The 27623-nt window shown below is 34.5% G+C and overlaps 1 protein-coding gene across 3 annotated transcripts in view; it reads left to right on the forward strand.

Annotated features, from left to right (window-relative positions):
* The window catches only part of Ih (hyperpolarization activated cyclic nucleotide gated potassium channel Ih), a 485037-nt gene that overhangs the window by 447154 nt on the left and 10260 nt on the right, over positions 1-27623 (forward strand). For all 3 annotated transcript variants that reach the window (XM_090406366.1, XM_090406365.1, XM_090406367.1), the window contains 3 exons: positions 12801-13019; positions 16057-16203; positions 20625-20868. In XM_090406366.1, coding sequence (XP_090262492.1) covers positions 12801-13019; positions 16057-16203; positions 20625-20868 — 610 coding nt within the window. The remainder of the gene's footprint in view (positions 1-12800; positions 13020-16056; positions 16204-20624; positions 20869-27623) is intronic.

Below are 27623 nucleotides of genomic sequence, written 5' to 3' on the forward strand. Positions count from 1 at the left end.
TTTTCTTAATTTTTGCGTTTGAAGTGTTAATTACCAAATGAGATCTTGAATCTACACAGGATTCCTTTTATCGACTTCCATCACGTATTTTATTTGACTGTTCTTATGAAAGATTCCATTAACTAAAAAAGATTTCCAGTGAATGTAAAAACGTACCCCTAATAAACCCCCATTAGAATGCCTTCTCAAGACTGGAAATAATAACATAAAAACACATTCTCCTCTTAAGATCACAGTTTATGTATTTTTTAGCAATTTCTAAGAGTAGAAATGAATAAAAATTATTTAGGCAATAATTAAGTGTTGTTGTTAATCAATCTTACTTGGTTATAAACAATATGCAATTTTTCATGTATCGCAAATATTATTTTCATCTATCGAAGTATTTTTTTACTCTGCAATACCTGTACTCAAATATATAAATAAAAGATGGAGCAAAAATATTGACTGCTCTCAATATTGCTACGGAAAATGCTTGGTAAAAAATAAAAATAGCATTACACTTATAGACGATCAGAAAACAGCCGCTCATTTGGTAGTGGCGACCCCTTCGGTTGGAGGGACCTGAGTTGGATTCCCTCGCGATATAGAAAGAACATTTATAACTAAATTTCAACTAATGATGTGTCACTAAACTGTCAGAGCTTTTTTTTTTCATCCTTAATTTTGGGCTGACTTCTCAAAAAATAGCAAACCTGCCACAGAATACTCTCAGTTTACAGACAAATTAATATACTTCATTGTTTTAGTTGCTTTGTCGTATTCTAGCTAACTAATTAACCGATTGATATTGATTTTTACTCTCGTTTTTAAAATTAACACTCAATAAATATATTTTCGTATACTCGATGGTCCTACGAGTAATTTTCTGCCGATAATTACGTTTAGTCTGAAATATCTTCATTCCTATTTCAAAGATAATCTATCCAAAGTTACAGTTATTTTTAGAGAATGAAAATAACTTCGATCTCTAAAATAGTTTACTCCAAGGAAGATTAATGAAGTCGTAAGAAAGTTAGTTATGGACATTAAAATGACTCGGCCAATTAATTTAAATTTAATCAGCATACAAAGGATTAAAGTTGAATTGGGTTTGGTATAGCTGAAATGCTTTTTGCTGTTGTTGTTGATCGTGGTAAGTAAGTACTGCCTTGGAGAGGGTAATAAATGGAAATAAAGGAACAAAAAGTGCCCTCGGAACCAGAGAATAATTAATTACTTGGTTTTTATTGGTAAAAATGGACTGATGAGAAACATGTGTTATTGCTTTAAGGGTTTCTTTGATTTGGTATTTGGGAAAGAGGAGTTTCCTTTTAATCAGCCCAACAGCACTCGATTTTTTATATTACGGATAGTATATTATTATATTATTTTTATAGTAGGATGAGTTTTGATTTATAGAAATAAAAAGCAGGGTTTGATGAAAATACAATTCCTAGTCGCTACTGCTTAAAGGTTTTCAGAATAGCAGATCCATTTAATGCAAGAAAAACAGGTGTGTGTGTTTTTTTGCCAAAAATTGCATGTGTAGTCTGTAGTTAGAACTCTTCATAGTTTTAAGAATATGTGACAAAGAAAGCTCCAGCAAATCAAAACCTTACTCGCATCTCGTGTGAATAGAAGTGTTTATCTCTCCTATATTTGAAGGCATTGTGAAACTAGCACTGATTTTCTTATTAAAGTTGATTGAATTGATTCACTTGCTTCATTAACTTAATTAAACTTAAGTGAATCAAGCAAGCTACCCAGAACGTTCAATAGTTTCGCTTCACCCTCACCTCATTTATATTTTCTTAGTGTTTTACTGTGATGTTGTCTTCCTTAGTTAAAAGATAAAATAACTGTCAGACAACTATTGCTTAAAAACCTGTGTCGCCTAACACCTCCTTGTAAAAGTGACACCATATATATTACTGCGTAAATGGCCTTATTGCTTAGAATACTCATAATTTTGGCACTTAACAGTACCTTAACCGCAAATTTTGTTTGGAATTAAGACTGAAGTAACTAAGATTATGACGCCGAATCGGTCGTTTCTTTCTATACTACTGGCCATTATCGGCGTGAAAAACCAGTTTCTGGGAGGAAGAGAGAACCTCTCTATCCCCGTATGAAATCGGAGTGATCAAGATTTCAATAGAATCAACTTTAATATCACCTTTAAACGAGGGTGAGGCCTAAAGTGGTTTAACAAGAAGAGAATACCACGTTACTAATCTTTAGTCCACCAAAGATATGCAAGCTTTATTCATCCTTTCCTCACTTTCTTCGTTATAAGTTGGTAAATATTTAACATGCAAAAGTTTGTGCATGTTTTAACACGTTCATTGCCAATCACGCGATATCGCGCGATGCGAGTCCTCACCAAACGGTCGATCACGCGTTATCGCGTGGACGTCGCTAACTAAATAAAAAAAGTAAAAAAAATTTGGCCACCACACGAAATTCCAATTTTCAGCTTGGCAATGAAAGTGTTAATGGAATTTAAGCAGGGTGAGGACCCTGCTTAAATTCCGAGGTTGTCTCACGAAGACCAAATGGTTCTCGTGAGACAACTGAAGAATTTTGTTGAACCCCTAGGAGCATTTGATGGAGTCGCCCATGTTAACCTGCATTGCTTGCTTTCATTTTGTGGATGGTTACACCACTGTTATATAATGTCGAATATATTTCAAAAACATCATCCTAAAGAGAGCGAACTTCTTTAAGCTTACTGCATGTTATAAAATAAATACACATACCAGGGTGGTCTGCAAAGTTCTCGGCCTCCACCATCGATGGCAACATTACCGGCAAGATTTTTTTCTACGTTGGTACAGCTGTCATAAGTATTCATGTGAAATTGCAAGTCATTCTATCAATTCGTTTGTTTTATACAGCTGTCTGAAGCAAAAGTGTTATCTGTATCCCTTGAAATGGATAAAATTGAGTATCGTGCGGTTATAAATTTTTTGTAAAAGAAGGTTTAACGCCAAAAGAAATTCATTCAAAGTTCATAAAAGTTTATGGGAACTCTTCTCCTTCGTTTTCGACAATTACGAAATGGGCTTCCGAGTTTAAATGTGGCCGTACCAGCCTTGAATATGATCCACGTGAAGGACGTCCAAAAAAGTGTAACAACACTAGAAATCATTGATCAAGTGCACGATATGGTATTGGATGACTGGCGAGTCAAAGTGCGTGAAATTGCTGGATAGGCATTTCAAAACAACGTGTAGGATATATTTTACATAAAGATTGCATATGAAAAAGCTTTGCGCAAGATGGGTGCCGCGCTTTCTCACAGCACATTAAAAATGCACTTGCGTGAAAATCTCTGAACAGTGCTTGGAGCGTTTTAGCAAGAAGAAAACTGATTTTTTCCGTAGATTTATTACTATGGATGAGACTTGGATTCACCATTACACAGCAGAATCCAAACAACAGTCAAAACAGTGGACAGAAGCCGGTTGTTCAGTGCCAAAAAAGACAAAGTCGGTTCCATCAGCAGGAAAGTCATGCATCGGTGTTTTGGAATGCTAAAGGCATTTTGTTTATTAATTATCTTGAAAAGGGTAAAACAATAACCGGGGAATATTATTCCGATCTTTTAACCAGACTAGACGAAAAATTCGTGAGAAAATACTCGGTTTGTAGAAGAAAAAAATCATCTTTCATCAGGACAATGCACCTGCCCACAAAGGTGTTTTGGCAATGGGAAAATTAAGGGATCTGTACTATATGAATTGTTGGTCTATTCCCCAGATTTTGCTCCCTCTGACTTCTATCTCTTTCCAAAACTAAAACTCTTCCTCGCTGGTCAGTGTTTTTCTTCCAATCAAGAGGTGATTGCAGCTGTGAATGGGTATTTTGCAGATCTTACAGTTCTCTTTACAGATTTTGTAAAGAGAACCATTATTACAGGGACGGGATAATGGCGCTGGCGCATCGCCGGGATAAAGTATTAGTCTTAAGGGAGATTATGTTGAAAAATAAAAATAATTTTGAAATGATAAATTCGTTTTTTCATTGTTAACATTTCAGACCACCCTCGTATGAATTTATTACTATTTTACTTTCGCTACATGAGGAGTTTATTTTACTTTATTCTATAAAAATATGAATAAATTGGTTTGTTAATATTTTAAAGTATTGGTCGTCGCAGACAATAAATATAAAACGACTAGGTTTTTTTTTCATAATAATAATCTATACACGAAAGTGTTTAAACTAGTTTTACGTCGGGATCTTTGAGAAAGGATTGAATTAAATTTTATATTTAACTTTCAAAGATGACCAATAGAACATATTTTTCTATTGGAAGTTGTATTTCCTCGTCAGCCAACAATTGATCATGGGACGCAATGCTGATCAGACAACGATCCAATGACTGTAATATTTTCTGTCTAAAGTGACAAAAATTATTTCCTACAAAAAAAGTTCAGTGTTCCTTTGTAAATGTATCTGTGCCACTTGATTAAAAATATCTCTGTCAATCAAAAAAAAAACAAAAGAAAAAACATATATAGTGAAGACAAAATGGTGAAAGGTAATAAGTCATGGTCATTATATAGAGCTCCTAATAAGAGTAACAATATATTCGTTTTGACAGTCGCAAGTGATGATCACTTTATTCTGTTGGGCCTAAAAAGAAGAAAACTGAAACAGATTGAGGTTTCACCTAAATAACTTAGCTGAAAGATGATTTAAAAGCACACTTATCTAAAGTAAAGTGCCGGCTTTAGGATATTGCTTCCTCGTACTGAAAAGTAATCAAATTACTAGATAAGTGGATGATAACTCACTTTTAGAGGATGCAGAAGAATTACGTGAATCTATTTTTGAATGAAATCATATTCGTATTGACTTATAACTTCTCCAACTACGCAAGGAGTGCCTCCTTGTATTTCAAGATGATAAAATGGGAAAGTGATATTTCAAGTTATTTTTCTCGTAGTTTTCATGAGACACATTAAGTAAACTAAGACTTTTTTTCTTTTGAATGAATCACTAGAAAACAATCCAAGATATCAGCTTTAATAAATTTTGGATAAGCCACATAAATAATTGCAAATAACGAGCGACTACATAAGTCCACTGAATTTTCTTTTTTCTTTTTTTTTTTATTTCTCTAATACTTGCACTGAATGACTTCCTTCGATGATTTCAATTTCTTTTCTGGAAGAAGAGGATGAATCATTGCAAAATCTATTTTTAGCTTTAAGATCTGAGGACCGAAATGTATAAACAGCACACATATAACCGTTATAATAATGCTAATTTTAATTATAGGGATCGTAATGTTAATGCAATACTAGTAACAGAAAAATATAATTACAAGTATTAATTTTATGAAATGTTGGAACGTTTAATTCTGTGTTAATAAATGCTATTGCTTCAATCTGTCCACTCGGATTCCCTAATGCCAAAGATCATGAACCGGCCTATTCTGGCTCTAATTATTTTTATGAATGTCGAGTTACTTGGTTCAATAAGTTATTCGACCTCATGCTTGAAGAGAAAATAAGATGCAAGATTATACTGCGACTGATGAATTATTTATTTTCGCAAACTTCAGTACTTTGGCCACAATTACGAATCCTACTTTTGGGAGAAACTTTTCACAGTTGTTCTGCACACATACACAAGTCGAATCGAGTTCGACTTGTGTATGTGTGCAGAACAACCGTGACCGCGGTTATGGAATTCTCTATCCCAGTACAGCTATGGGCATCTTGAACTCCTAAGTGAGAGAATTCAGATGCGCGAAGAGAGGAATGCTGAACTGTTTTTTCAGCAATCTCTTTTCATTAGTTTGTGACTGTTTCCTTTCACTACCGTGTTTTAATATTTACATGACATTTAACCTCTACTGAATTCCGATCAAACCTTTGTTGTCGAATATTGCAGTCTGTTCTTGAATTCAGTAAATTCTAAACAACATTCCATTTCCACTATTGTACTTATGTAAGGCCATTTAACTTCCATCTTTTGCCTTTATATCTTGTTATACTAAGATGTTTGTTCCTGATTTACAGTATCAGAGGAAAGTATAGGCATCAGTTTAATTTTTACAACATAACGTCTGTAGTTGTCTATTAGCTCAACACCTCCTCTGTAAAATAAACGATTATTAAATAAACGAAAAAAATCGAAACAAAAAACTATCAAGTATTTCTGAAAAAGGAGGTAATACCTCACAACTGTTAACTGCCAAGAGAAAATTCGATATATATACTCGTTCTTTTTCTAAGAAGAATAAGAAACTCTCGGTCATTATGAAAAGGGTTCTGTGAAAGCACCCAGATATTATGGAATATTACTTTTTTGTGAAGACGGACCAACTAGTGCTAGAATCCAATGGTAAATTTATTTGCTAACATAACACTTTATTTACTTTACATGAAAATATTTTCAATTCGAGATGCAAGAAACAACTGTTGGTTCTAGGCAATTTATTGAATATTGAATATTTATTGAAATTATCATTTCAGTCTGTAAATACATCAGTTTAGAGAACTATATATAATTAAGGAACTAGCATTGATTGATAATATTCAGATTATAGGAAAACGATCTCTGAGTTTATTCGAAATTTATTACACTACAATTCAATGCATGAAGTGTAATATCGAATTACCATAAATACATCAGCTGCTAGAAATTTTATACGTATATATATATATATATATATAATATTATCTTAAACGCTTCATTGCTGCTATTTCGTCACCGTTTCTCACTCCCATTGTGATTCCTCTTCCATTCCAATGCTTTATATCATAAAAAAAACAAATTACTCACATCACTCAAACCCCGAGACTGGCATTAATCAAAGCGACAGTCATGTGGCGCTGAAGACTTGTAGCGCAAGATGTCAAATGACTGAAGTTACAGATGACATCATTGTGGAGCTGACAGACCCATTTCTTAATCCGAACAACTTCTCGTTGCTGGCGTTTCTTCCGGCGGATGGATGAACAAGCGATGAAACGAAAACACTATTCTGCATAATCGATATGGGCGATTTTCTGTCTTTCTTTATTCCTTTCCTAAACTCCACATCAGTAGTAAAGAAATTTTGTTGAAGTTTTCCATTTTTATAGCAGCATTTCTGGAAATTTCCTTCTATTCCCAAGTTCATGAATATATACATGAACGAAATCAAAGAACTAAAATTTCGGTTAAAATTACGCCCCTGTAGCTTTAAAAAAGTCGTCTGGCTTAGAAAAATAAATAAATTATAGCTTCGTTATAATTCATAAACCATATTTTGTCATTTATTAAAGTTACAGCACGTGATAGAGTTCTGCCATCTTACTAAAGCACCTAAAAAGAAATACTTTCGAGTTTAAACAGATTTTAATTAATTGACATTGAACAGGGAACAGCATATTTTTAAAGTAATTCATGATTGAGGTAATATTTGTATAAGATCAACTAAAATCATTTCCATTAGGTAGTCCCTACCAGAATAAATTGATATTAATTTTTGTCACGTATATCTGTGGAATATTATGGTTTCGTTGTATGCAAATGATGATAACGTAAACTGAGAATAATGTAGCTTAACAGTTGTTTAAAATATTCTTAACTACAAAAGTTTTCACCAGTGTTTTAACTAAGCAAAGGAGATGGACGTTGCTGTTTTAAACGAAGGTTTCATTAGTTTTATATTATATTATACTAGATTTGACTAACTACTAGACGGCTAAAAATATATTAGAATTTTAACAGTGATAAGCACCATTATATTTCATTAAAATAGCTTTCCTTCATCTCTTTTGCAGTTTAATTAACTTTAGAGCGTTTGTTTTCGCAGACAATGAAAGGCAATGGGCTTTGAAAAGTCCGTTTTATCCTTATAGAACTTTACTAGGCCAGAAGGAGGAGCAAGTGTTCAAGTATATGTGAAATATTGGAGCCACTTACTTCTTCTTTATTTATATTTGAGTTCACACGAAACATTTATTTCTAAGCATGATTATTAATTGAATTATAATTAGTTTGATTAGATTCTGAAAAGTTTAGAAAGATTAATAATATCCTTTTTATATGCACACGTTCCTCTCCTAGCATTGGTTTATTCTCAGATTAAAACGTAAGTAATAGTGCTGTCTGTTGACTTTCTTACCTAGTAGTGATCAGTGTACTAACAAGTCATAATATTAACCTGTCAACTCGATTAGTGACTGCGTTCCTATTTGAAGAATGGCAATAATCGAACGAATGCCTTCCCATCTTTCAGTGCGAAACATTGGTGTAGCTGCGGTTATATAGATCATAGATCAGTTCGCTAAGCCATCGAATTGTCAATATTTCCTTGCCTTCGAAAACGAAGAACGTGCTCTTCGCTGTCAGTGCAAGATTATTACACTTGATCGTTAACTTAAATACAGTTTCAATGGCTCAAATATGGTTTGTTTGAGTTCACAGTCCTAACACTTGAAACATCAAACGTAGAATTGAATTTTTCCGACGGTGTTCATATGCGAGTTCATTCACAAATGAAAATAATCAACCTTTATTTAAAGCTGCCTTTTTTTTTTCATTTTTCCTATATTATTTTTAGCTAATACTGAAACAAAAGTAAACTCTCTAGAAATCTTTACAATCGAGATACGTGTACCACCCACACACATCTTATGGTGACCTGCATGTCCTTGATTCCTCCGATCAATAGTTGCATTATTCCTTGGTCTTCCGCATAACGTTTGCTCTTTACTTGATTTAGCGAACAGCAGTCCAAACAAGAGCACATCGTGCTACAATCAGCTGTATAAGTAACAAGATCATAATATTTAATTTCCTCCATATCCTTTTGTTATACACGGAACTGTCAAGAGAATTACGGATAGCGATGAGTAATACTATGAATAAAACTTCTGTCCTTTGAGTATGGAAACTTTTTTTATGTGATGATCCCATCCACGAAGGACTGTGAATCTATAGTACATTAGTATTTGCACCGTAGGTCAGCTAAAGGTAGATCGTTTATTAGGGTCTCAAAATTAAATTTCTGTTTAACTATTCTCTTTATTCCCTTAAAACAAAGAAGTTCGCAATGCCCAAGGCTTTATGGAACGAGATTACGTATATAAATATACATGGTACATCACATCATCGTGAGTTATTTTGACAGTTTCTTAAAAATTGGTAGAAGTGCTTATACGCAAGTGATGCTCTTTCACACGTGTGTCCATTGCGTTTGGTAATACTTGCCAGATTTTTTCAGTTCTCGAAATTTGAATTAATCCATGATGTCACGCATAAGTAGAGATAAAAGAAAACGGATAACTTACGTTAAATTAATTAATTTTTAATTGTAGAATTTTCATCTAGCGTTCTAAAGCACGTGAGGTATAAATAAAAAAAAAAAAACAGAACAGCATAATATATAATAACAGAGAACGCCACCACAACTTGAGTAAAGTATAACAAATATTTAAAAACAAATACCATTAAAAATAAAATCCTACATAAAAGCAGATTTCTTATGAAGCATTTTATATATTGAGATAGTGTTTTTCAATCTGCGAACCTTTTCTAATTTATTTAATTTTTTATTTAATATTTTATTCTTTTTATTTATTTTAATTTTTTTTAATTAAGAATTGGCTGACCGTTTATTACCTTACTAAACCTATGGGGGCGCTTTTTAGAATCTTTTCTAATCGTATATTACGTACGTATATATTGTCGTTAATTTTATATTAATCGTATTATATATATATTATTCCATTTTTAATTTATTTGTACGCAAGATGTCTTAGATACATAGGCGAAGATTCTATAACAAAATTATTTTATTTAACGTATGCTATCCGTTTTGTTTTATTTCTATTATCATGTCTACTTGCATTCTTTCACTTCTGAGATAGTTACGTATAACTCAAAGCATAAATGTGATCAGTATAGAGTGTATGAAATTGCAGTACAATTTCATGCACTCTATACTGATTACCTCGATCTATCTATCGAAGTTCATAAAATTACCTCTGTCTATCTATCTATCTATCAAGAGTTCATAAAATTAGAAAAACACAACTGACGAAACTGAATGTGCCTTTATTTTCTCTTTCTATGTTGTACATTGTAGTTAGATTAATCTGCGAGAACTTTATTTGATAAACAAGAAGACAAAAACATTGTGGATAATGATGATTTTCGTTTTGATTCTGTGTGAGCCTTAAGAAAGCAGTAAATATATTTGATTAGATCAAGTCGGATGCACGAAAATTCTGACCATAATGGATGCCGATATGAAAAAGAGGTCTACCAAGTAAGATTCACTTTCAAGATTTTGTTTCATAATTTTTATAGATAAAAAAAACTATAATCTATATATACCAGCTTTGTATGGAAGAATATCCTCATCTTTTTACAGCTAAATTAGTATTCAACTGCGTCATAAAACTGTCTGACAGCAAATGAAAATTTCAGCCTTCATCGAACTTCTCACAAAGGCTCAAAAAGATAATAAAATCTGAATATAAGCTTTTTTTTTATTCCGAGGCGAGTAATTAGAACCTAAGAATGTGTTTACAAACATTGGAGGCATTTTTGTAAAAATAAAACCTTCATGATAGCGTTAAAATGATTTATACTAGCGTTTCTTAAACTAGGAAGTATTTTCCGGAATCCCAAAGATCCTGAAACGTTCCCAAAGGTGCCATAAACGATTACTATAATTGTGGTCAATCCAGCAGCTGTTTTTGAGCGATGAATGAGTTCGTTTTATTAATATAATGTATTAAAGTGTACATATTGTCAAAACGGGTATGAATAATTTTAGCATAATTCAGTTCAGTTAATAATTCTACATAAATTCTTCATATTTATACCTGTACCAAGATAATAGCTAAAAGTATAAATATGAATACAATACGGAATTTCAATTTTTGCAACTACTTAACTACTCTCAACTAGTACACCCTAAGACAGTTTTCTATACTGTTGTAAATCTACTCCAATCTGAAACCGATTATATATTTTCCAGTTTTCAAATAAAGAACACATGATATATGTCAGGGTAGTGTCTAGTTGAACAGATGTCAGACCAGTCTGAGTTCACCATCTCTTTCTTCAGCACATTTCGTACGATATTGTGACAAATAAGAGAATGGATCAATATGATATTTACTTGTAAACCTTATCCATAGAAATTTTAACTCCAGAGACATTTCACTGTATAGAAAAAACAGTCGCAAATGTTAGGATGAAATGAAAAGAAGAAGAATGTCATATGTCCTTTCGAAAACAGCCTTCTCTTGAGAAAAAGGGGTGAAAGTCGTGAAAGTCAATTGGTAACCAACAAATTCTCTTCGTGAAAAAAGGGGGCTTAAAGTATCTAACTCCTTACTCCGTGGTACTAAGATACAGTTTTGTGGGCGGCGCTCACCAAAAATAAATAAATAAATAAATAATAAAATAAATAATAAATAACAACACAAAATAAATATTTAATGTTTCACATCATCCGAAAATCAGATTGTCGAAATGCTGTTCAAAATATTACTTAAACAGAATTTAAAATTTTATCTTTGACTAAACAAAAACGCGCATGAATTGCATGTGAAAACAAATCATTAAGTAGATCGAAATTTATTAATTTTTGTCTGCTTTAAAGGAACTATGATTTGTTTTTCCATGAAAAAATATTTAAATACAATAGTTCTGTATATAATTTATTTTTGTTTCATATATTAGCACACATTTTATGGAATCTCAACACATGTCGTCAAATGACGTCAAATGTCGTCGAATATTTTATGGAATTATAGAACGATAATGTTTTAAATATCCGAAGCGACGATGAGCAACCGACCTTCATTTCAGTGAATTTTGACACATAAAGTTAATCATGGTGCATTTTTAAACTTCCCCCACGATGTCCTTCTATAATTTAAATCATAACTTTCTGCATGTAAGATAACACTTAATTTTATTTTTATTAATTCAAATTACGGTTTAAAATAGTTGGTATAAGTAATATTCAAAAATAGTTCAAGATGTGTGTGTGAGAGAGAGAGAGACTCAAGATTTAGTGCGGAGAGAAGTAGAAGACAGTCAACTGAAAAACTCCCTCGTATCCTAACATCTGGTTTGCTTATACCTTACTTTTCGTACAAAAGCGAGGAATAATACTTGTTAATATTCTCTACTACTTCGTATGTAATGGCACAGTGATGGAGATTCGCAGAATGAACTTTATTATTCTGGAAATACTGAAAAATCTCGTTCTCTTGGATTATTCTTCTAGTAGTTTTGCTTTAGCAACCTTTGTGAAGGGGATGTCTAAAGTAGGGTCTGCCAGTCGAATTGTCATAACGATTGTGGCTATTTTATATCTTATGTTCACTGAGGCACACGTCCTCAACCAGTCTGTCCATAGCAAGTCAGTTCATACACTCCTGGATGTAATACAAGAGACAAGAGCACAGTAAAACTGCAACCATCTTTTATATCCAAGGCATATCTGAAATCATAGTCAAAATGCTTAATTAATATAAACTCCACACTACATTCAAATCATATATCAAACTAAAACCCTCATCCGTTCACCTAAGGACCAACTCCAATCCTTATCGCATGCAGAATTAGAAGTAGTTATTTTTCTTACTTTTACAAAGAATTCCGTGTTCGTAATAAAGTGACTAATCGATAGAGAAGAAGCCAAACTATTCGCTGTATGAATAAAGATATTAATTTTAATAAAATGTAAAATACGTAATAATAATGCATTCATATATTGCATTGACTTATATGGATGTTATATATGTGCAGCAGACAAATGTTTGTCTTTTTTTTATTTCTGGTAGGAGGCTTTCTGGTTGGAGCAGTATTCTTGGTCCCTCTTCAAAGCAATGTCCCACATGTTGTGCATTGGTTACGGCCGCTTTCCACCTCAGAGCTTGACGGACATGTGGCTAACGTTGTTAAGTATGATCAGCGGGGCCACATGCTATGCCCTGTTTTTGGGTCATACAACCAATTTAATCCAGTCTCTGGACTCTTCGCGTAGACAATACAGAGAGAAGGTAAGTAAAACCTTAGAATATATAATTTTTTGCTTTTTTCTTTTGAAGAAAGCTAAAAGGACACGAGCGGAAATAGGACAAAACAGAGAAGGGTTAATAACAAAGGGGGAACAAATGAAATGAAATTTAACAAAAAAAAAAGTGTGTGTATGAGGGCGAAAATGCCTTTGAAGAGGCACAAACATGAAGAATTCCACGTTCATAATAAATTGAATAATCGATAGAGAAGAAGCCAAACTATCCGCTCCACTGCAGTGTTCCAATTGTCGAGTCATCACTTATTTATGGATGATGTTTTTGCCTATTTATTTTAGCCACATCGCTGGTTCAGCAGCTTTCATTAACGCCAACTCATTTTCCTTTTTTCACTATCCCAAAATTATGAGACGTTCTCTTGTTTACTAAGCAATTATTTCTACAGAAAATTTCCCATCACGCAGAATCGGTGTTACGACGAACTGTGCAATTTTCGGAAAGTGTTCTGAGATGTTGTGTGAAGAGTATTCCTGAATAGTGACCAGAGTATTGTACTTTCACTTTCCAAGTTAGATATTTTGAGATCTATTCGTTCACAAAATACTGTCTTTTATCATGTAATGAGGAATTTTAAAAGCTGTCTGTACTGACATTGTTATTATCACTCATTTCGATTTTAGGATTAGCCAGTGGCTCCGAAAGAGGACCTGAAGCATTCTGTTAAACCATTATTAAAGGAGAATATAAAGAGGAGATGTTTTACTTTCAAATAATCAATTCATGACGTTGGTGGAACTTATACATTCTTTCCACTTTCTGATCTAACCTATTTTAGCTTAATCTCTTAAAATACACCCATCTTCCAATCTTTGTCCAAATCTCGTTTGGAAGTTTCTTTCCTATTAAGATTTAACTCATCTTCTTGTTTATATTTTCCTTTTGTCAACCAGCATCATCCCAATCGAAAGAAAGACTCCTTCGACCCATTTTAATGGTGTTTTGTTTAAATAGCAGTGCTTGAGCTTGCCGATCCAAAATAATAGCCACTGATAATATTCTTTAGATAATATACTCAGAACATTTGGATGCATTTAATTCTCTTTCAATCATTATTGTTACGCATCGGTTTGATTCCGGAATAATATAAGGTTATTGCATTAGAGGTTTTTCTTCAATATTAACAATAATGAATAAGAATTTAAAAAAGAAAGCAACTACTTTTAAAAATGCATTTCTTGTATGTTTGTTTATTTTTAGAATCCTTGTGAGCGAGCTTATGTACGAGGGTGGTCTGAAAAGTTCTCGACCTAACAATGAAAAAAACGAATTTATAATTTCTAAATTATTTTTATTTTTCAACATAATCTCCCTTAAGACTAATACATTATTCCACCGATTCTCCAGCGCCATTATCCCGTCCCTGTAGTAATATCTGCAAAATACACTTCTACAGCTGCAATCACCTCTTGATTCGAAGAAAAATACTGACCAGCGAGGAAGAGTTTTAGTTTTGGGAAGAGATAGAAGTCAGAGGGAGCCAAATCTGCTGAATAGGTTGGCTGTTCCAGCAATTCATAGTGCAGATCCCTTAATTTTCCCATTGCCAAAACACCTTTGTGGACAGGTGCATTGTCCTGATGAAAGATGATTTTTTTTTTCTTCTGCAAACCCGGTCTTTATTCACGAATTTTTCCGTCTAGTCTGGTTAAAAGATTCGAATAATATTCCCCGTTCATTGTTTTACTCTTTTCAAGATAATTAATAAACAAAATGCCATTATCATTCCAAAACACCGATGCCATGACCTTTCCTGCTGATGGAACCGACTTTGTTTTCTTTGGCACTGAACAACCGGCTTCTGTCCACTGTTTTGATTGTTGTTTGGATTCTGGCGTGTAATGGTGAATCCAAGTCTCATCCATAGTAATAAATCTACGCACAGAATCAGTTTTCTTCTTATTAAAACGCTCCAAGCACTGTTCAGAGATTTTCATGCGAGTGCGTTTTTGATCTGCTGTGAGCAAACGCGGCACCCATCTTGCGCAAAGCATTTTTGGTTTGCAATTCTTCATACAAAATATATCCTACACATTCTTTTGAAATGCCTATAGTTTCAGCCACTTTGACTCGCCAGTCATTCAATACCATATCGTGCACTTGATCAATGATTTCTGGTGTTCTTACACTTTTTGGACATCCACGTTTAAACTCAGCAGCCCATTTCTTAATTACCGAAAACGAAGGAGAAGAGTACCCATAAACTTTTATGAACTTCGAATGAATTTCTGTTAAACCTTTTTTACAAAGAATTTTATAACCGCACGATACTCAATTTTATCCATTTCAAGGGATACAGACAACACTTTTGCTTCAGAGAATTGTATAAAATATATTACTTGATAGAATGCCTTTCACTTTCACCTGGATGCTTATGACAGATGTACCAACTTAGAAAAAAATAATCTTACCGTTAGTATTGCCATCTACGGTCGAGGCCGAGAAAACTTTCCAGACCACCATCCTATAAAAGTTATCGGGGTTTGTAAGGTTAAATGCAATTATAATAGCACAGTTCATTGCACTAATCCGGAATAGCATCATTAAATCTTCTACTGTGTGTATGTGTGTGTGTGGAAATTATTTTTTTCTCTCTGGTTTTTCTCTCAGTCTTCTTCCAAATGATATCTCATTATCTTTTGCTCTAGTGTTCAGAAAATAAAACTTCCCGAGTTTCAACGTCTTGTATAGTTCTTCAGCCTTTTGGAACTCCTTTATCGTATGACTAAAATTATCATTATTAGCAACAAATTCTTCATGCATTATTTGTCTACTTCAGAATCATGGTTCTGTAACTTACTTTTAAAAAACGTTGACGTAATATCCTTTATGATTAATTTTTCTTAAGAAATCTGTTTATTCTCTCTCAGTGTTGTATGCAAATAATAGTTGTATTATATATTCTTGCACGCAATTTATTAATAAATTGAACGTTTGTGCTTAGTTATAATATATGTGTGTTAACTATGATACTACTGATCATGCTTTGATAATTGCATTCCAGTTGAAGCAAGTGGAAGAGTATATGGCTTATCGAAAGTTGCCTAGAGACCTCAGACATCGCATCACAGACTATTTTGAGCATCGTTATCAAGGCAAGTTCTTTGATGAGGAGATAATCCTAGGAGAGTTGTCAGAAAGACTCAGAGAGGTGAGATGTTTGTTTTTAAATACCATTGTTAAATCCTCTTATTCCGTCAATGCAATCTACTGTGTAAAGATTTAGCTTAAGTGTCCTATCACATTACTCTGCACAGGAAGAGTAATAAGATGTCGAAATAGGTGATCTGATAAGTGTTTTCTTCTATTATCGATTGCAAAAATGTATTCTTTTGTATTATATCTTACTTTTAACCAGTATTCCATTGTTAGATGCCAAATGTGAATCTTTAAAATCTGTGATTTACAATCAGTGCATTGCTATAAAGATTGGACATAAGAACACTAATGTTTTTTTTTTTCAGACATACTGAAGAGAGAGAATGAATTTTTATCCGGATTTTATTCCTGTAAAATATAGAAACTTGCGGATAATCTTATAATTTCAGCAAAATTAGTCTGTCGAAGTTGGAAAGTTGACTTGGAGTGCTGTTATGGTTCTGTTTTCGAGCTACCATTTCAATATTACATTATTCCTGTCTGTGTACTGGCAGTATCCCATCACGCTACTCTCTAGAATCAGTCGCAGTGTTTCTCTACTAAATTATATCCATAATAAACGTGTGTGTGTCATGTGACCATACAGAATTTCTCTTGGAACAATTCATATTCAAATATAAAGTAATGCAACAAAGTATTGCAAAGTTATAAAAGCAAAATAATGAAATACGAATTTATAGTTTTCTGAGTAGTGAAGTACTTTCTGTCCGCTGAATATAGAACACGCAGATACTCACCGTAATTTAATCCTCATAATTATTAATAAATAATTTCACTCGTGAATCACTAGCAGAAGAAAGGGTCAGGAATCCCTCCGTTAAATAAACACTTTTTTTAAAAAAATCCAGTATCACCTTCGTGATTTTGTAACTATAACACATGTGCTTGAACAATGATTCCTGGTAGAATACCACCAGAAACTGAAGTTGGATCTTATTTTTGAAAAATTTGTGTATTAAGTAACAATTACTTAATACACAAATTACTTAATACACCCCCCCAAAAAAAAAAGTTGATAGCGAAATTTAAGTTCAGTGGGCACTTAGGTCACTTACATCGTAATATGAATGCTTGGTACAGAAATTATCACTCAACCGACCTCATTTATACGTATATACTGCATATATACATGCAGCATGTGACATAAAGAACTCGAGGTCAAAGAGTTAGAATTGATTATAGTGCCAGAGGGCGTATCAGTTACAGACGTAACTATTCTACCTCCAGTTGGTGACAGTGATTATGCAGTACTCACTTGGGAAGTGACTAAGTTTATGAATGTTCAATTCAGAAAAGGTTACATGCTGAACTACAAAGGAAATTATGACCAACTGAGGAGTATACTGAGTTCAGTGGAATGGGATCGGTTGCTGGATGGAAAGAATATCGACAATGCATGGGAAGCATTTAAATAATACTTAAATGATGCGATATCAGAATGTGTCTCGAGAGTTCGAAGAATAAATAGAGTAGGAGTCAAATGAATGTATCTCTTGCGTAATAAGATTACGCAAGAGATTCGTAAGAAAAGCACGATGTGGAACGAACACCGTTTGCATAAGGATGACGTCCGTCATGAACATTATAAGCAACAGGCTAGAATAGTCACAACTGTTGTACGGAAAGCAAAGTCTGATTATGAAAAATAACTGGCACTGCGTGCTAAAGATAATCCACAACAATTCTATCGATATCCTGCAAGTAAAAGAAAGAATGAATATGAAAGAATAACTTCTAAATCCAGATGGCGTGAGGGTTTTTAGATGCAGAAGAGGTTGTTCAGTAAATGAGTGCCCATCCCATTTCGTTAAAACTATCAACTTGATGAATGCAACATTGAGCTCACTGTTACCTCTTCACTAGATGAAGAAACGCAGGTCTGTGAGGCCGAGGTATTAGAGCTGTTGCACAAATTGAATAAGAATTCAACAATAGGGACTGATGGAATATCAGCACGTGTGCTAAAGGAGTGTTCAGCTGAACTGGACATTCCTTTGACCAGGATGTTTAATATGAGTCTCAAAACAGGGAAGATTCCGCAGGAATGGAAGGAATGTACGGTAATTCCATTGCACAAGGGTGGTGCAAAGACCGATGTATCCAACTCTCGACCAATTAGTATCTCAGGAGTGGTGGTGAAGATTTTGGAAAAATTGGTTAATGCCCACATTCAGAAATGGGTTGACAGTGAATCTCTACTTTGCAATGAACAATATGTGTTTACTAAGGGGAGGTCATGTTTTAGCAATTTGTTCACATTCTATAACAATGTTACCATTGAACTAGACAAGGGTAATAGATACACCATTATACTTTTGGATTTTGCTAAGGCTTTTGACAGAATACAACATGGAAGACTGTTGCATAAATTGGAGAAAATGGGTTTGGTTACTGACAGGTATCAAAAAGTGGTATACGGGGGATCTGAGTCTGCAAGGTTTAATTATTTAATAAAGTAAATTATTATAAAAATAACCAAGATCTAGTTAGTAAGATACGGGAGGAGCATGGGGCAACTCCGAAGTTTACCAGCGCCACCATCTCTTTACATGGCGTATGGAGTGCAGATAGTTATAAGGACTTAAAATAGCTTGGGCTTACACAAAACGATATAAAAGTTCTTTCCTTAAGGGCCCTACAGGGCGCACTGGTGGCATGGCCTTGCCACCAGAGAATGACTACAATGATAACTAGAACAGGCATAGGGTAAAACACTTGTAAAGGCTTAGGCCTATATCAAGTATGGACGTGATGTAAGGGTAGTACTGCCCATAACCAGTACAAAGATTAATAAAAAAATAAATAAATAAAAGTGGTGTCCCACAAGGATCAGTGCTTGGTCCACTGTTATTCGATCTGTACATTAATGATATTGGGAAGTATCTGAAAAGCGACACAGTTATTTGCTGATGATGCAAAGATAGGTAGGGTAATCAAGAATGCTGCTGATATGCAGTCTTTGCAGAATGATTTGAATAGGCTCGAAATTGTAGCATGGGAAAATGGGTGTCAGTTCAATGTCAGTAAATGTAAAGTCATTCACTTCGGCATGATTAGATATCCAATGTCATATTATATTGGTGGGATTAGGCTAGAAGAAACTGATGAGGCTAGGGATTTTGGAGTGTTAATAGATAGGAAGTTGAAGTTCAGGGGCCATGTGGCAAAGATTGAAACGAACGTTCACATGTAAAGATAAGGATGTTATTTTGGCTCTTTACAAGGCCTTGATAAGACCTCACTTGGACTATTGTGCGCAGGTCTGGTTTCCGATGTAATTCTGATATATTGGAGAGAGTACAAAGGCAAGCGTTAAAAATGATATCAGGATTGTGGAATACTGATTATGAAGACAGATTGAGAATTTGTAGAGTGCAGACACTAGCAAACAGGAGAAAGAAGGGTGATATGATTGAGACTTATGAACTCCTGAAAGGGTCATACAGGATTTCAATTGATGAAATTTTTCAATTTATGGAGGATGGAGAAAAAACGAGAGGGCATCCTTGGAAGCTGAGAATGAAGACTGCCAAGAAGGGTGTGAGGGATAGATGTTTCTCTCAGAGGGTGGTGCGTGGTTGGAATGGATTGCCTTTGGATGTTGTGAATGCAAGCAGTGTGAATAAATTCAAGAATAAGAGTGAATAGCTGGTGTGTGTAGTATGTGGCCTCCCTCTATGAATCTCTGACTCCCTGTAGGTCTCTTAATAATAATATATTGGAATATCGGTAAGGTAATGTCTCTCCGCATACCTAAATAATATATTAGTAATACATCAGATAAAACAGCTGCTACTCAGAAATAAATAAATAACAAAATAAAGCATTCTTATTTCACAGTTAAGTTACTAACAGAATAATTTTATAACTTAATTTATTTTCAGTCATTTGAAATCAGTATTATTATTATTATACGGGCATCTCCATGGAGTCCGAAGACTCATCGTTGGAGACCCAAACTATCCACACAATATCTATCATACCTCTCCTTGAACTCATTTACAAACGAAACACTATTTTTAAATTTATTAAGCAAGCGAATTGATAACAGACTAATCCATTCCAATCTGTCATTTCACCTATGGGTTATATCCTCTTGAAATACATTTATTTACACTAATTTTCGACATTTCCGGTGTATCTTATAAATTTAAATTTCTATCAGTTTTATTTAAAATCTCCTTTTGAATGAATATCTTATGGGTGTGGGGGGGGGGACGAAGTTGCAATATTCTCATGTATAGAATTCATTTGAGATATTTTATCCAAACTTTTAAATGTTCTAAATGTAGAGATAGCTTACAGGACAGAATTAACTCAAAAAAACAATTTAATTGAAATTAAATAATTAAACAGCATTACTTAAAATTATATTATATTCTATGTATTGATTTTTTGTTTGTTTGTTTCCAGGATGTAATTAACTACAACTGTCGCTCTCTGGTGGCCTCCGTGCCTTTCTTCGCCAATGCCGATCCTAACTTTGTGAACGACGTTGTAACAAAGCTAAAATACGAAGTCTTCCAACCGGGAGACATCATAATCAAAGAAGGAACTTTGGGAACTAAGATGTACTTTATTCAAGAAGGCATCGTTGATATTGTAATGACGAACGGTGAAGTAGCAACTAGCCTATCGGATGGTTCGTACTTTGGGGGTGAGTAAGAAAACTAAGATACTATTTCCTTTATTTTATTTCATGATTTTTGATTCATAGCACATTGTATTTAAATTCCTGAGTGATGATAAAGAAGAAGGAATTGGGTTTCCTTCAAACTATTTGAATGATTTTTGGGTATTCTTTGTTCATCTGGTTATCTTTATCCTTTAAAACCCGCAGTGACAATTAGGTAATATACTGCATTAAAATATTCATTTTTTTTTTAAATTTCTCTGTTAATAAATAATTAACATTAACATATATAACTAACAGCTAAGTCTTAATAAGTGCATTAAGGAAGTGAACCACAGAAATATTTAGTGAGTAATTAAAGATGATGTAATTATTAGATGTGCGTTGTTTATTGTCATGTGTTCAGTTTAAAATAAATTAAATATCATAACTGAAAAGATGAATTATGGGAAACGGTGTTTCGTTCTTTGCTAAAATATATCTGAGATCTTAGGTTAATTAGCAGAAAAATCAAATAAATAATAAATCCTCTCACGCCTTTTATTTCCCAATGGGATTAGGTGGAGATCCTTTTAGCCCTAATTAACATAGGGCTAAAAGGATCTTCGTGTATAGAAAGACATTTATTTACACTAATTTTCGACATTTCCGGTGTATCTTATAAATTTAAATTTCTATCAGTTTTATTTAAAATCTCCTTTTGAATGAATATCTTATGGGCGTGTGGGGGGGGGGGGGGGAAGACTGATCGGTGGACAGACGATCTCCACTTTCCTGCCATCATTGATGATGAGTTTGTATCTATTAATGAATCGAGGCTTTCGTAGGAGATATTATGGCAGGCAGGTCCTGCTGTCTCGTAATCCTAAACCCTACCTCGAGTTTTAAATCCCTATTGCAGGATTTAAAACTGGAGTCTCCAGAAGGAAAATTCTAAGAAAGAAAAAGAAAGAAGGAAAAAGGCATGTGGCTGTATTAGACACTGTTGAGCTTCGCTTAGACATACCATAGTCTAAACGACAAGTAAACTTACTTGTCTGACTCTATTTTTATCAGCAAAACGTAGGTACTATTTCGCAAACATTCAATAATCATATGTAGCGTATATCAAAAGTATTTATTATTGCGAATATTCAACAATAGCTATAGGAATTTGTTTTATGACTATATAGTTTGGTTTGCTTTCGTCGAATTTTCACCAAAGCGACGAAAGTTCTGAGGCCAGTACATTATATTTATTAATTGTATGTGTTCTCCAATTAGCTTTTGTTGTCGGGATTCGAATCCAGATCTTACCAACCGAAAAGCAAACGTTGCTTTGTTGTGACTGCGACCGGAGAAAACGCTCCATTCAATTTCCAGTGCATTTATTTCATTGAAAACAAGCAGGTCCCTTGCAGCAAAAAAAGCAGGATGATTGCAGCAAGGAAGATTACGTTGTATTTGGGAATACACAGAAGCAAATTCAACAGGTTGTTAAAGTAGGTTTCAAGCAGTTTGAAATCTACTTCTAAGGACAATACATCTGTTGAATGGCGTCTCCGCTTTCATGCCATGGGTTCGAATCTTACAGCGGCACGAAATAAAATCAGTATAAGTCCACACCATAATTATTGGACCTGGAACGTCTTGAAAAAGTTTCATGCTTGGTCTCGAGAGCATGATTTCTGAATTATTTGGTCTTCACTACGCCAACAGTACTTAATGTGCTATTTGGGTGGAATTGTCATAAAAATAGAAATTAATATGCAGCGATGAAACGGCAATCTCTTTTTCTGTTTGTAAGCTCGTTGGTCTCATTGGATTTCATATAATTTGTCTCTCTCTCTCTCTCTCTCTTTGTGTGTGTGGATGTGGGTGGGCTCGCGAGAGAGACACTTTACTAAGACCACTGGAATATCAGGATAACTGTCACTATCAGTTCTTAGCGTCAAGTTATCAGCTTTATGTCTTTCTTAACTACCCTGATAAGCTGGAAAGACGTTTGTCTTGCTCTTATCCAATGTCTAAATGTACGTTTGACTCAGTAGATGTTCATTATTTTTAGAGATTTCCGTTGCATTGTGTTATTATTTCTTTTTCTAAAAGGAGAGATTTCATCTCTGTGTTTACTTAGTTACTTAATCTTCTTCACTCCACCTGGGAGTATAGGTCTTCCATCACCATTTTCCACTGAACTCTGTGTTTTGCTTCTGCTTTTATTTGGTTCCAGTTTTTATTAATATTTGCTATTTCTTTCACTATTGTTCTTTCCCATGTTTCTCTTGGTCTTCTCTGTCTTCTTGTACCCTGTGGGTTCCAATCTAGAGCCTGTTTTACTATTATTTTATATTCTTTCCTCAACCATCTCCATTTCCTTTCGCGTATCTGTTGCAACATACTGTAGGTTCCTGGTTTATTCTCTGCCATAGTTCTTCGTTTGATATTTGTTTTGGCCAGTATATTCCCAGTATATTATTCTTAAACACTTGTTTACGAAGACCTGGACATTGTTAACTATTTTTTGTTTAACACCCACGTTTCTGATCTATACATTAGTATTGCCTTTACATTTGAGTTAATTATTCTCATTTCAGTTTTTATAGACAAGTTCTTGTTTTTCGAAATATTTCTAAGTTGGTTGAAAGTTGAATAAGCCAGCTGTTTCCTTCTATTTATATTTTCAGTAGTGCCTCCTTTTATCGAGACTATTGAACCAAGGTATTGACCCAAGGTAATCCTGTATTTCCATGGGATTTTTTTCTCATCACCCAGTCTATGATAATTAAAAACATAGTAGGGAAGAGGATACAACCTTGTCTCATTTCTATCTTTGTTTAAAATGGTTCTGAGAGGGTATTTCCATGTATTACTTTAATTTCAAAATCTTCATACATTTTTTAAATTATTCTTATTTTTTTTTTTTTAAATTATTCTTATTATTTAAGAGCCTGTGTAGCTCAGTGGATGTGGCGTTTGCACACCATCGCGCTAGGCCGCACGAAGGAAGTCTTGGTTTCGAGTCTAGTCGGCGACTAGAGGAAATTTTTCTAAGCCTTTTTTCGACCGGTTCCCGAGTTAGTCGATCTCTGGCACGGGCAAGCAGGTTTTTCCTCCCGGAAACTCGGGTTTTTCGTCCTGTAAACTCAAGAAAATCGACCGTATAACCCACATTATTTCAGACATTAAATATATTGTGTTAGGGTTAGAGAACACGAGATGGCGGCACATTTGAGCCGTCTCTCTTCACTGCGTACCGCTTAATTAGTGATAGCCTTGGGCCATCTGTCTCTGATTGGGTACCAGTGGAGATTGAACTGCCCACTCAGTCTCCAAAAGTTAGATAGGGCTAAATGGCCTCGCCTACTCCCGTATATACGGGAATAAAAAGGCGTTAGCTGAATTTTTTTTTTTTTTCTTATTATTTTTTCTGGGAGTCCATAATATCTAAGTAGTTTCCATAGGGAAGATCTGTTTATACTGTCGAAAGCTTGTTCAAAATCAATAAAATTTAAATATAAGCTTGCCTGCCATTCCAATGATTGTTCTATGATAATTCGTAAAGTAGCAATGTGGTCGGTGCATGATCTATTGACTCTAAATCCTGCCTGTTCTGGTCTTGGTTGTTTTTCTGTTTTTCTTTTGATTCTTTCTAATATTATCCTTGCTAGTATTTTACTTGTAACACTCAGCAATGTTGTACCTCTCCAATTTTTGCATTCACATAGGTTCCCTTTTTTGTGCAATTTAACCAGTAATCCAGTATTTCATTCCTTAGTCCACTCTTCTTTCTACCATATCTCATTTAGTAAGGGATATAATATCTCTGCTATAAGTTTTGAATTTGCTCTTAGTATATCGCCTGGTATGTTATCTGCTCTCAATGCTTTACATGTTTTGATTTGAGTTATTGCTTTTGTAATTTCTGTTTTTGTTATCTCGTTCAAATTTATATCCAATGATGCATTTTGTTCATTTAAATATAGGCTGTGGTCGCCATCAGATTTTGAAATATTTTTACTTTTATGGTAGCTGTTAGGAGAAAGTGATCTGAATATGCCTCGGCTCCTCTTTTAACTCTAATATCCAGGAGTGATTTCCTCCAATTCCTTGATATATGGTATATTTGGTTCTTTGTCTTTCTATCTGGTGCTGTTCATATCCACTTGTGTATTTTTTTATGTTGGAAGAGAGTCCTTCTTATTGCAAGCTGGTTGAACATACAAAAGTCTATAAGTAACTCTCCATTTTCATTTATTTCTCCTTCTGCATACTTTCCCATAACAGTTTCTTTATTGTATTATCATTTCTAACCTTAGCATTAAAGTCTCCAATTATAAGTTGCATATCTTCTTTATTTGTTGTTTCTATACTTCTCTGTAGCATGTTATAAAAATTATCCTTTTCTTCCTGGATCGCATCATTTGTTGGTGCTTATAAATAGCAGCTATTGTGATGTTCTGCTTGCCGGTTTGAAATCTAGCGTTTAGTATTCTTTCCGATATTAGGTTCCACTCCATTAGTACACGGTGAGTTTCTTTGTTATCATTAGTGCAACTCCCTTTGTGTGGTCATTCGTATTTTGGTTCCCAGAGTAGATTAAGTAGTGATCAGAGTTTAATTTGATTTTTCCAGTTCATCTCATTTCCCCTAATCCCATTATTTCTAATCTGTATGTTTCTAGAGCTCTCGAGACGTTGTATGTTTTCCCAGTTTCATACATTTTTCTACTATTCCAACATCCCAATCTTTGATAAGGTGTCTGTTACTTTCTTCCGCACTTCTGCCTTCTCCAGAAGGGCTTTCACAGAGGTGCTTCATGTTCGTGGTAATTTGTATTCTGTTTTCTTTATCCGGTATCACATTTTGGAAGGTTTCAGTTTGCATAGCAATTTTTTTTTTCTGAGACTGGATTACTAGCCCTGTGCTCAACCCTCCCCATTTATCCGAGCTTGGGACCTGCACGTAAATTTTCATTCAGCATGGCTGGGTTCATCTTCGTGTTTAATCCTGTATAAATATAAAGTACTACTCGTGACAACTGTAGTTAAGCCTATCTTGAATGATATAATATAGATTATATAGATAAATTTTTTATGTGACATCCAGTAGTTTAATATAACTAACTAAAATAGCTCCTAATAATACAATGTATTTTTTACATGTTACAATATGTTAATAAACATTTACTTTTATCATGAAGGTGAAATAGAGATATGAAATAAAAAAAAATACCATAACTAAATAAAAACCCTCTGTCCAAAAAGAAACCGAACTTTTCGAAAATAGAAGAAACTAGTGGAGCGACCGGTTGTATCTTTTTGTTGTCGAAAGCGGCAACCTTCCTTAGTGTTGTTTCAACTGTTTATGACCTTTGCTTCATTAGAAGCCGAGTTATAATGTCAAGAGTGACAGTGTGTTTTGACGAACGGTTGGAAAATGAGTTTCAAACAGAGAGCTGCGATTGACTTTGTGTTCAACTCGGTAAAGGTTTTATCGAAACGCATCAAATGCTTCAAAAAGCATACGGTGATGAATGCTTATCCCCTACTCAAGTTTATGAGTGGTTTAAGCGATATCAAAGTGGTTGTGAGACGCTTGAGGGCGACAAAAATCCGAGATGTCCAAAAACTGGACTGAGCGAAGTTAACAACCAAAAAGTGCGTGATTTCATCAACGAAAACCCTAAATCGTCCGTGAGATTGATTGAAGATGAATTGGAGATTCCAAAATCAACTGTGCACAACATTGTGACCGAGAGTATGGGCCTTCGTAAATTGAATTCGCGATTTGTTCCCCACAAGTTGACCGACGACCAAAACATGTATCGAATTGAACACCGCAAGGACTCATTAAAACCACTCGTAAGGACTCAGACTTCCTTGAAATGATCATTATTGGTAGAGAAACGTGGTGTTTTGAGTATGAGCCTGAAATAAAGCTCCAGAGTGCTGAGTGGAGACCACCAGAAAAGGGGTATCCGAAAAACAGTCGCTTGGAGAAGTCAAAAATAAAGACGATGCTGATTTTGTTTCTACGATTCCAAGGGCATTATCCACAAAGAATTCCTTCCACCTGGTCAAACGGTCAATGGTGAGTTTTTATATCGACGTTTTGAAGCGATTGATACCGAGAATTCGTCGCGTACGGCATGAATATCGTGACGACCGACGGTTCGTCAAAACACACTGTCACTCTTAATCACACTGTCAATAACTCGGCTTCTAATGAAACAAATGTCATAAACAGTTGAAACAACACTAATGAAGGTTGCCATTTTCGACAACAAAAAGATAGAACAGGTGGCGGCACTAGTTTCTTCTATTTTCGAAACGATCGGTTTCTTTTTGGACAGAGGGTGTAGTAAAGGTTTTCAACCAGTAATTTCTTGGGTATACTTTATACAGATACCAGCAAACTAATATTCATTTAATCACTATGCTCGAAATCTAGTTATATTTTATAATGATCGGCATTTAGATGCCTCACTCTTTGCGTTTCTCATACCCCTATTACTGAGGAGCCAGGTTCAAGACTATCGGAGGACAATCCTGAATGTCCTATTACAAAAGGAAAAATCAAACCTGTTTACATGGCATGTCATGTGTGTGTGTGTGAATACACACACACACACACACACACACACACACACACACACACACACACACACACACACACACACACACACACCTCTACCAGAAATCATGTTCCAGTCGTTCTGCCATCTTAAAATCAATGACGAGGCCGTATGATGACCATGTGATGCTATCTCTTGTCTCATGAGGAACCAGACAGTACAA

The sequence above is a fragment of the Typopeltis vanoorti genome, chromosome 16, assembly GCF_054136105.1.
Source record: "Typopeltis vanoorti isolate ZY-2024b chromosome 16, IOZ_Tvanoo_1.0, whole genome shotgun sequence".
NCBI classification, from domain to species: domain Eukaryota; kingdom Metazoa; phylum Arthropoda; class Arachnida; order Uropygi; family Thelyphonidae; genus Typopeltis; species Typopeltis vanoorti.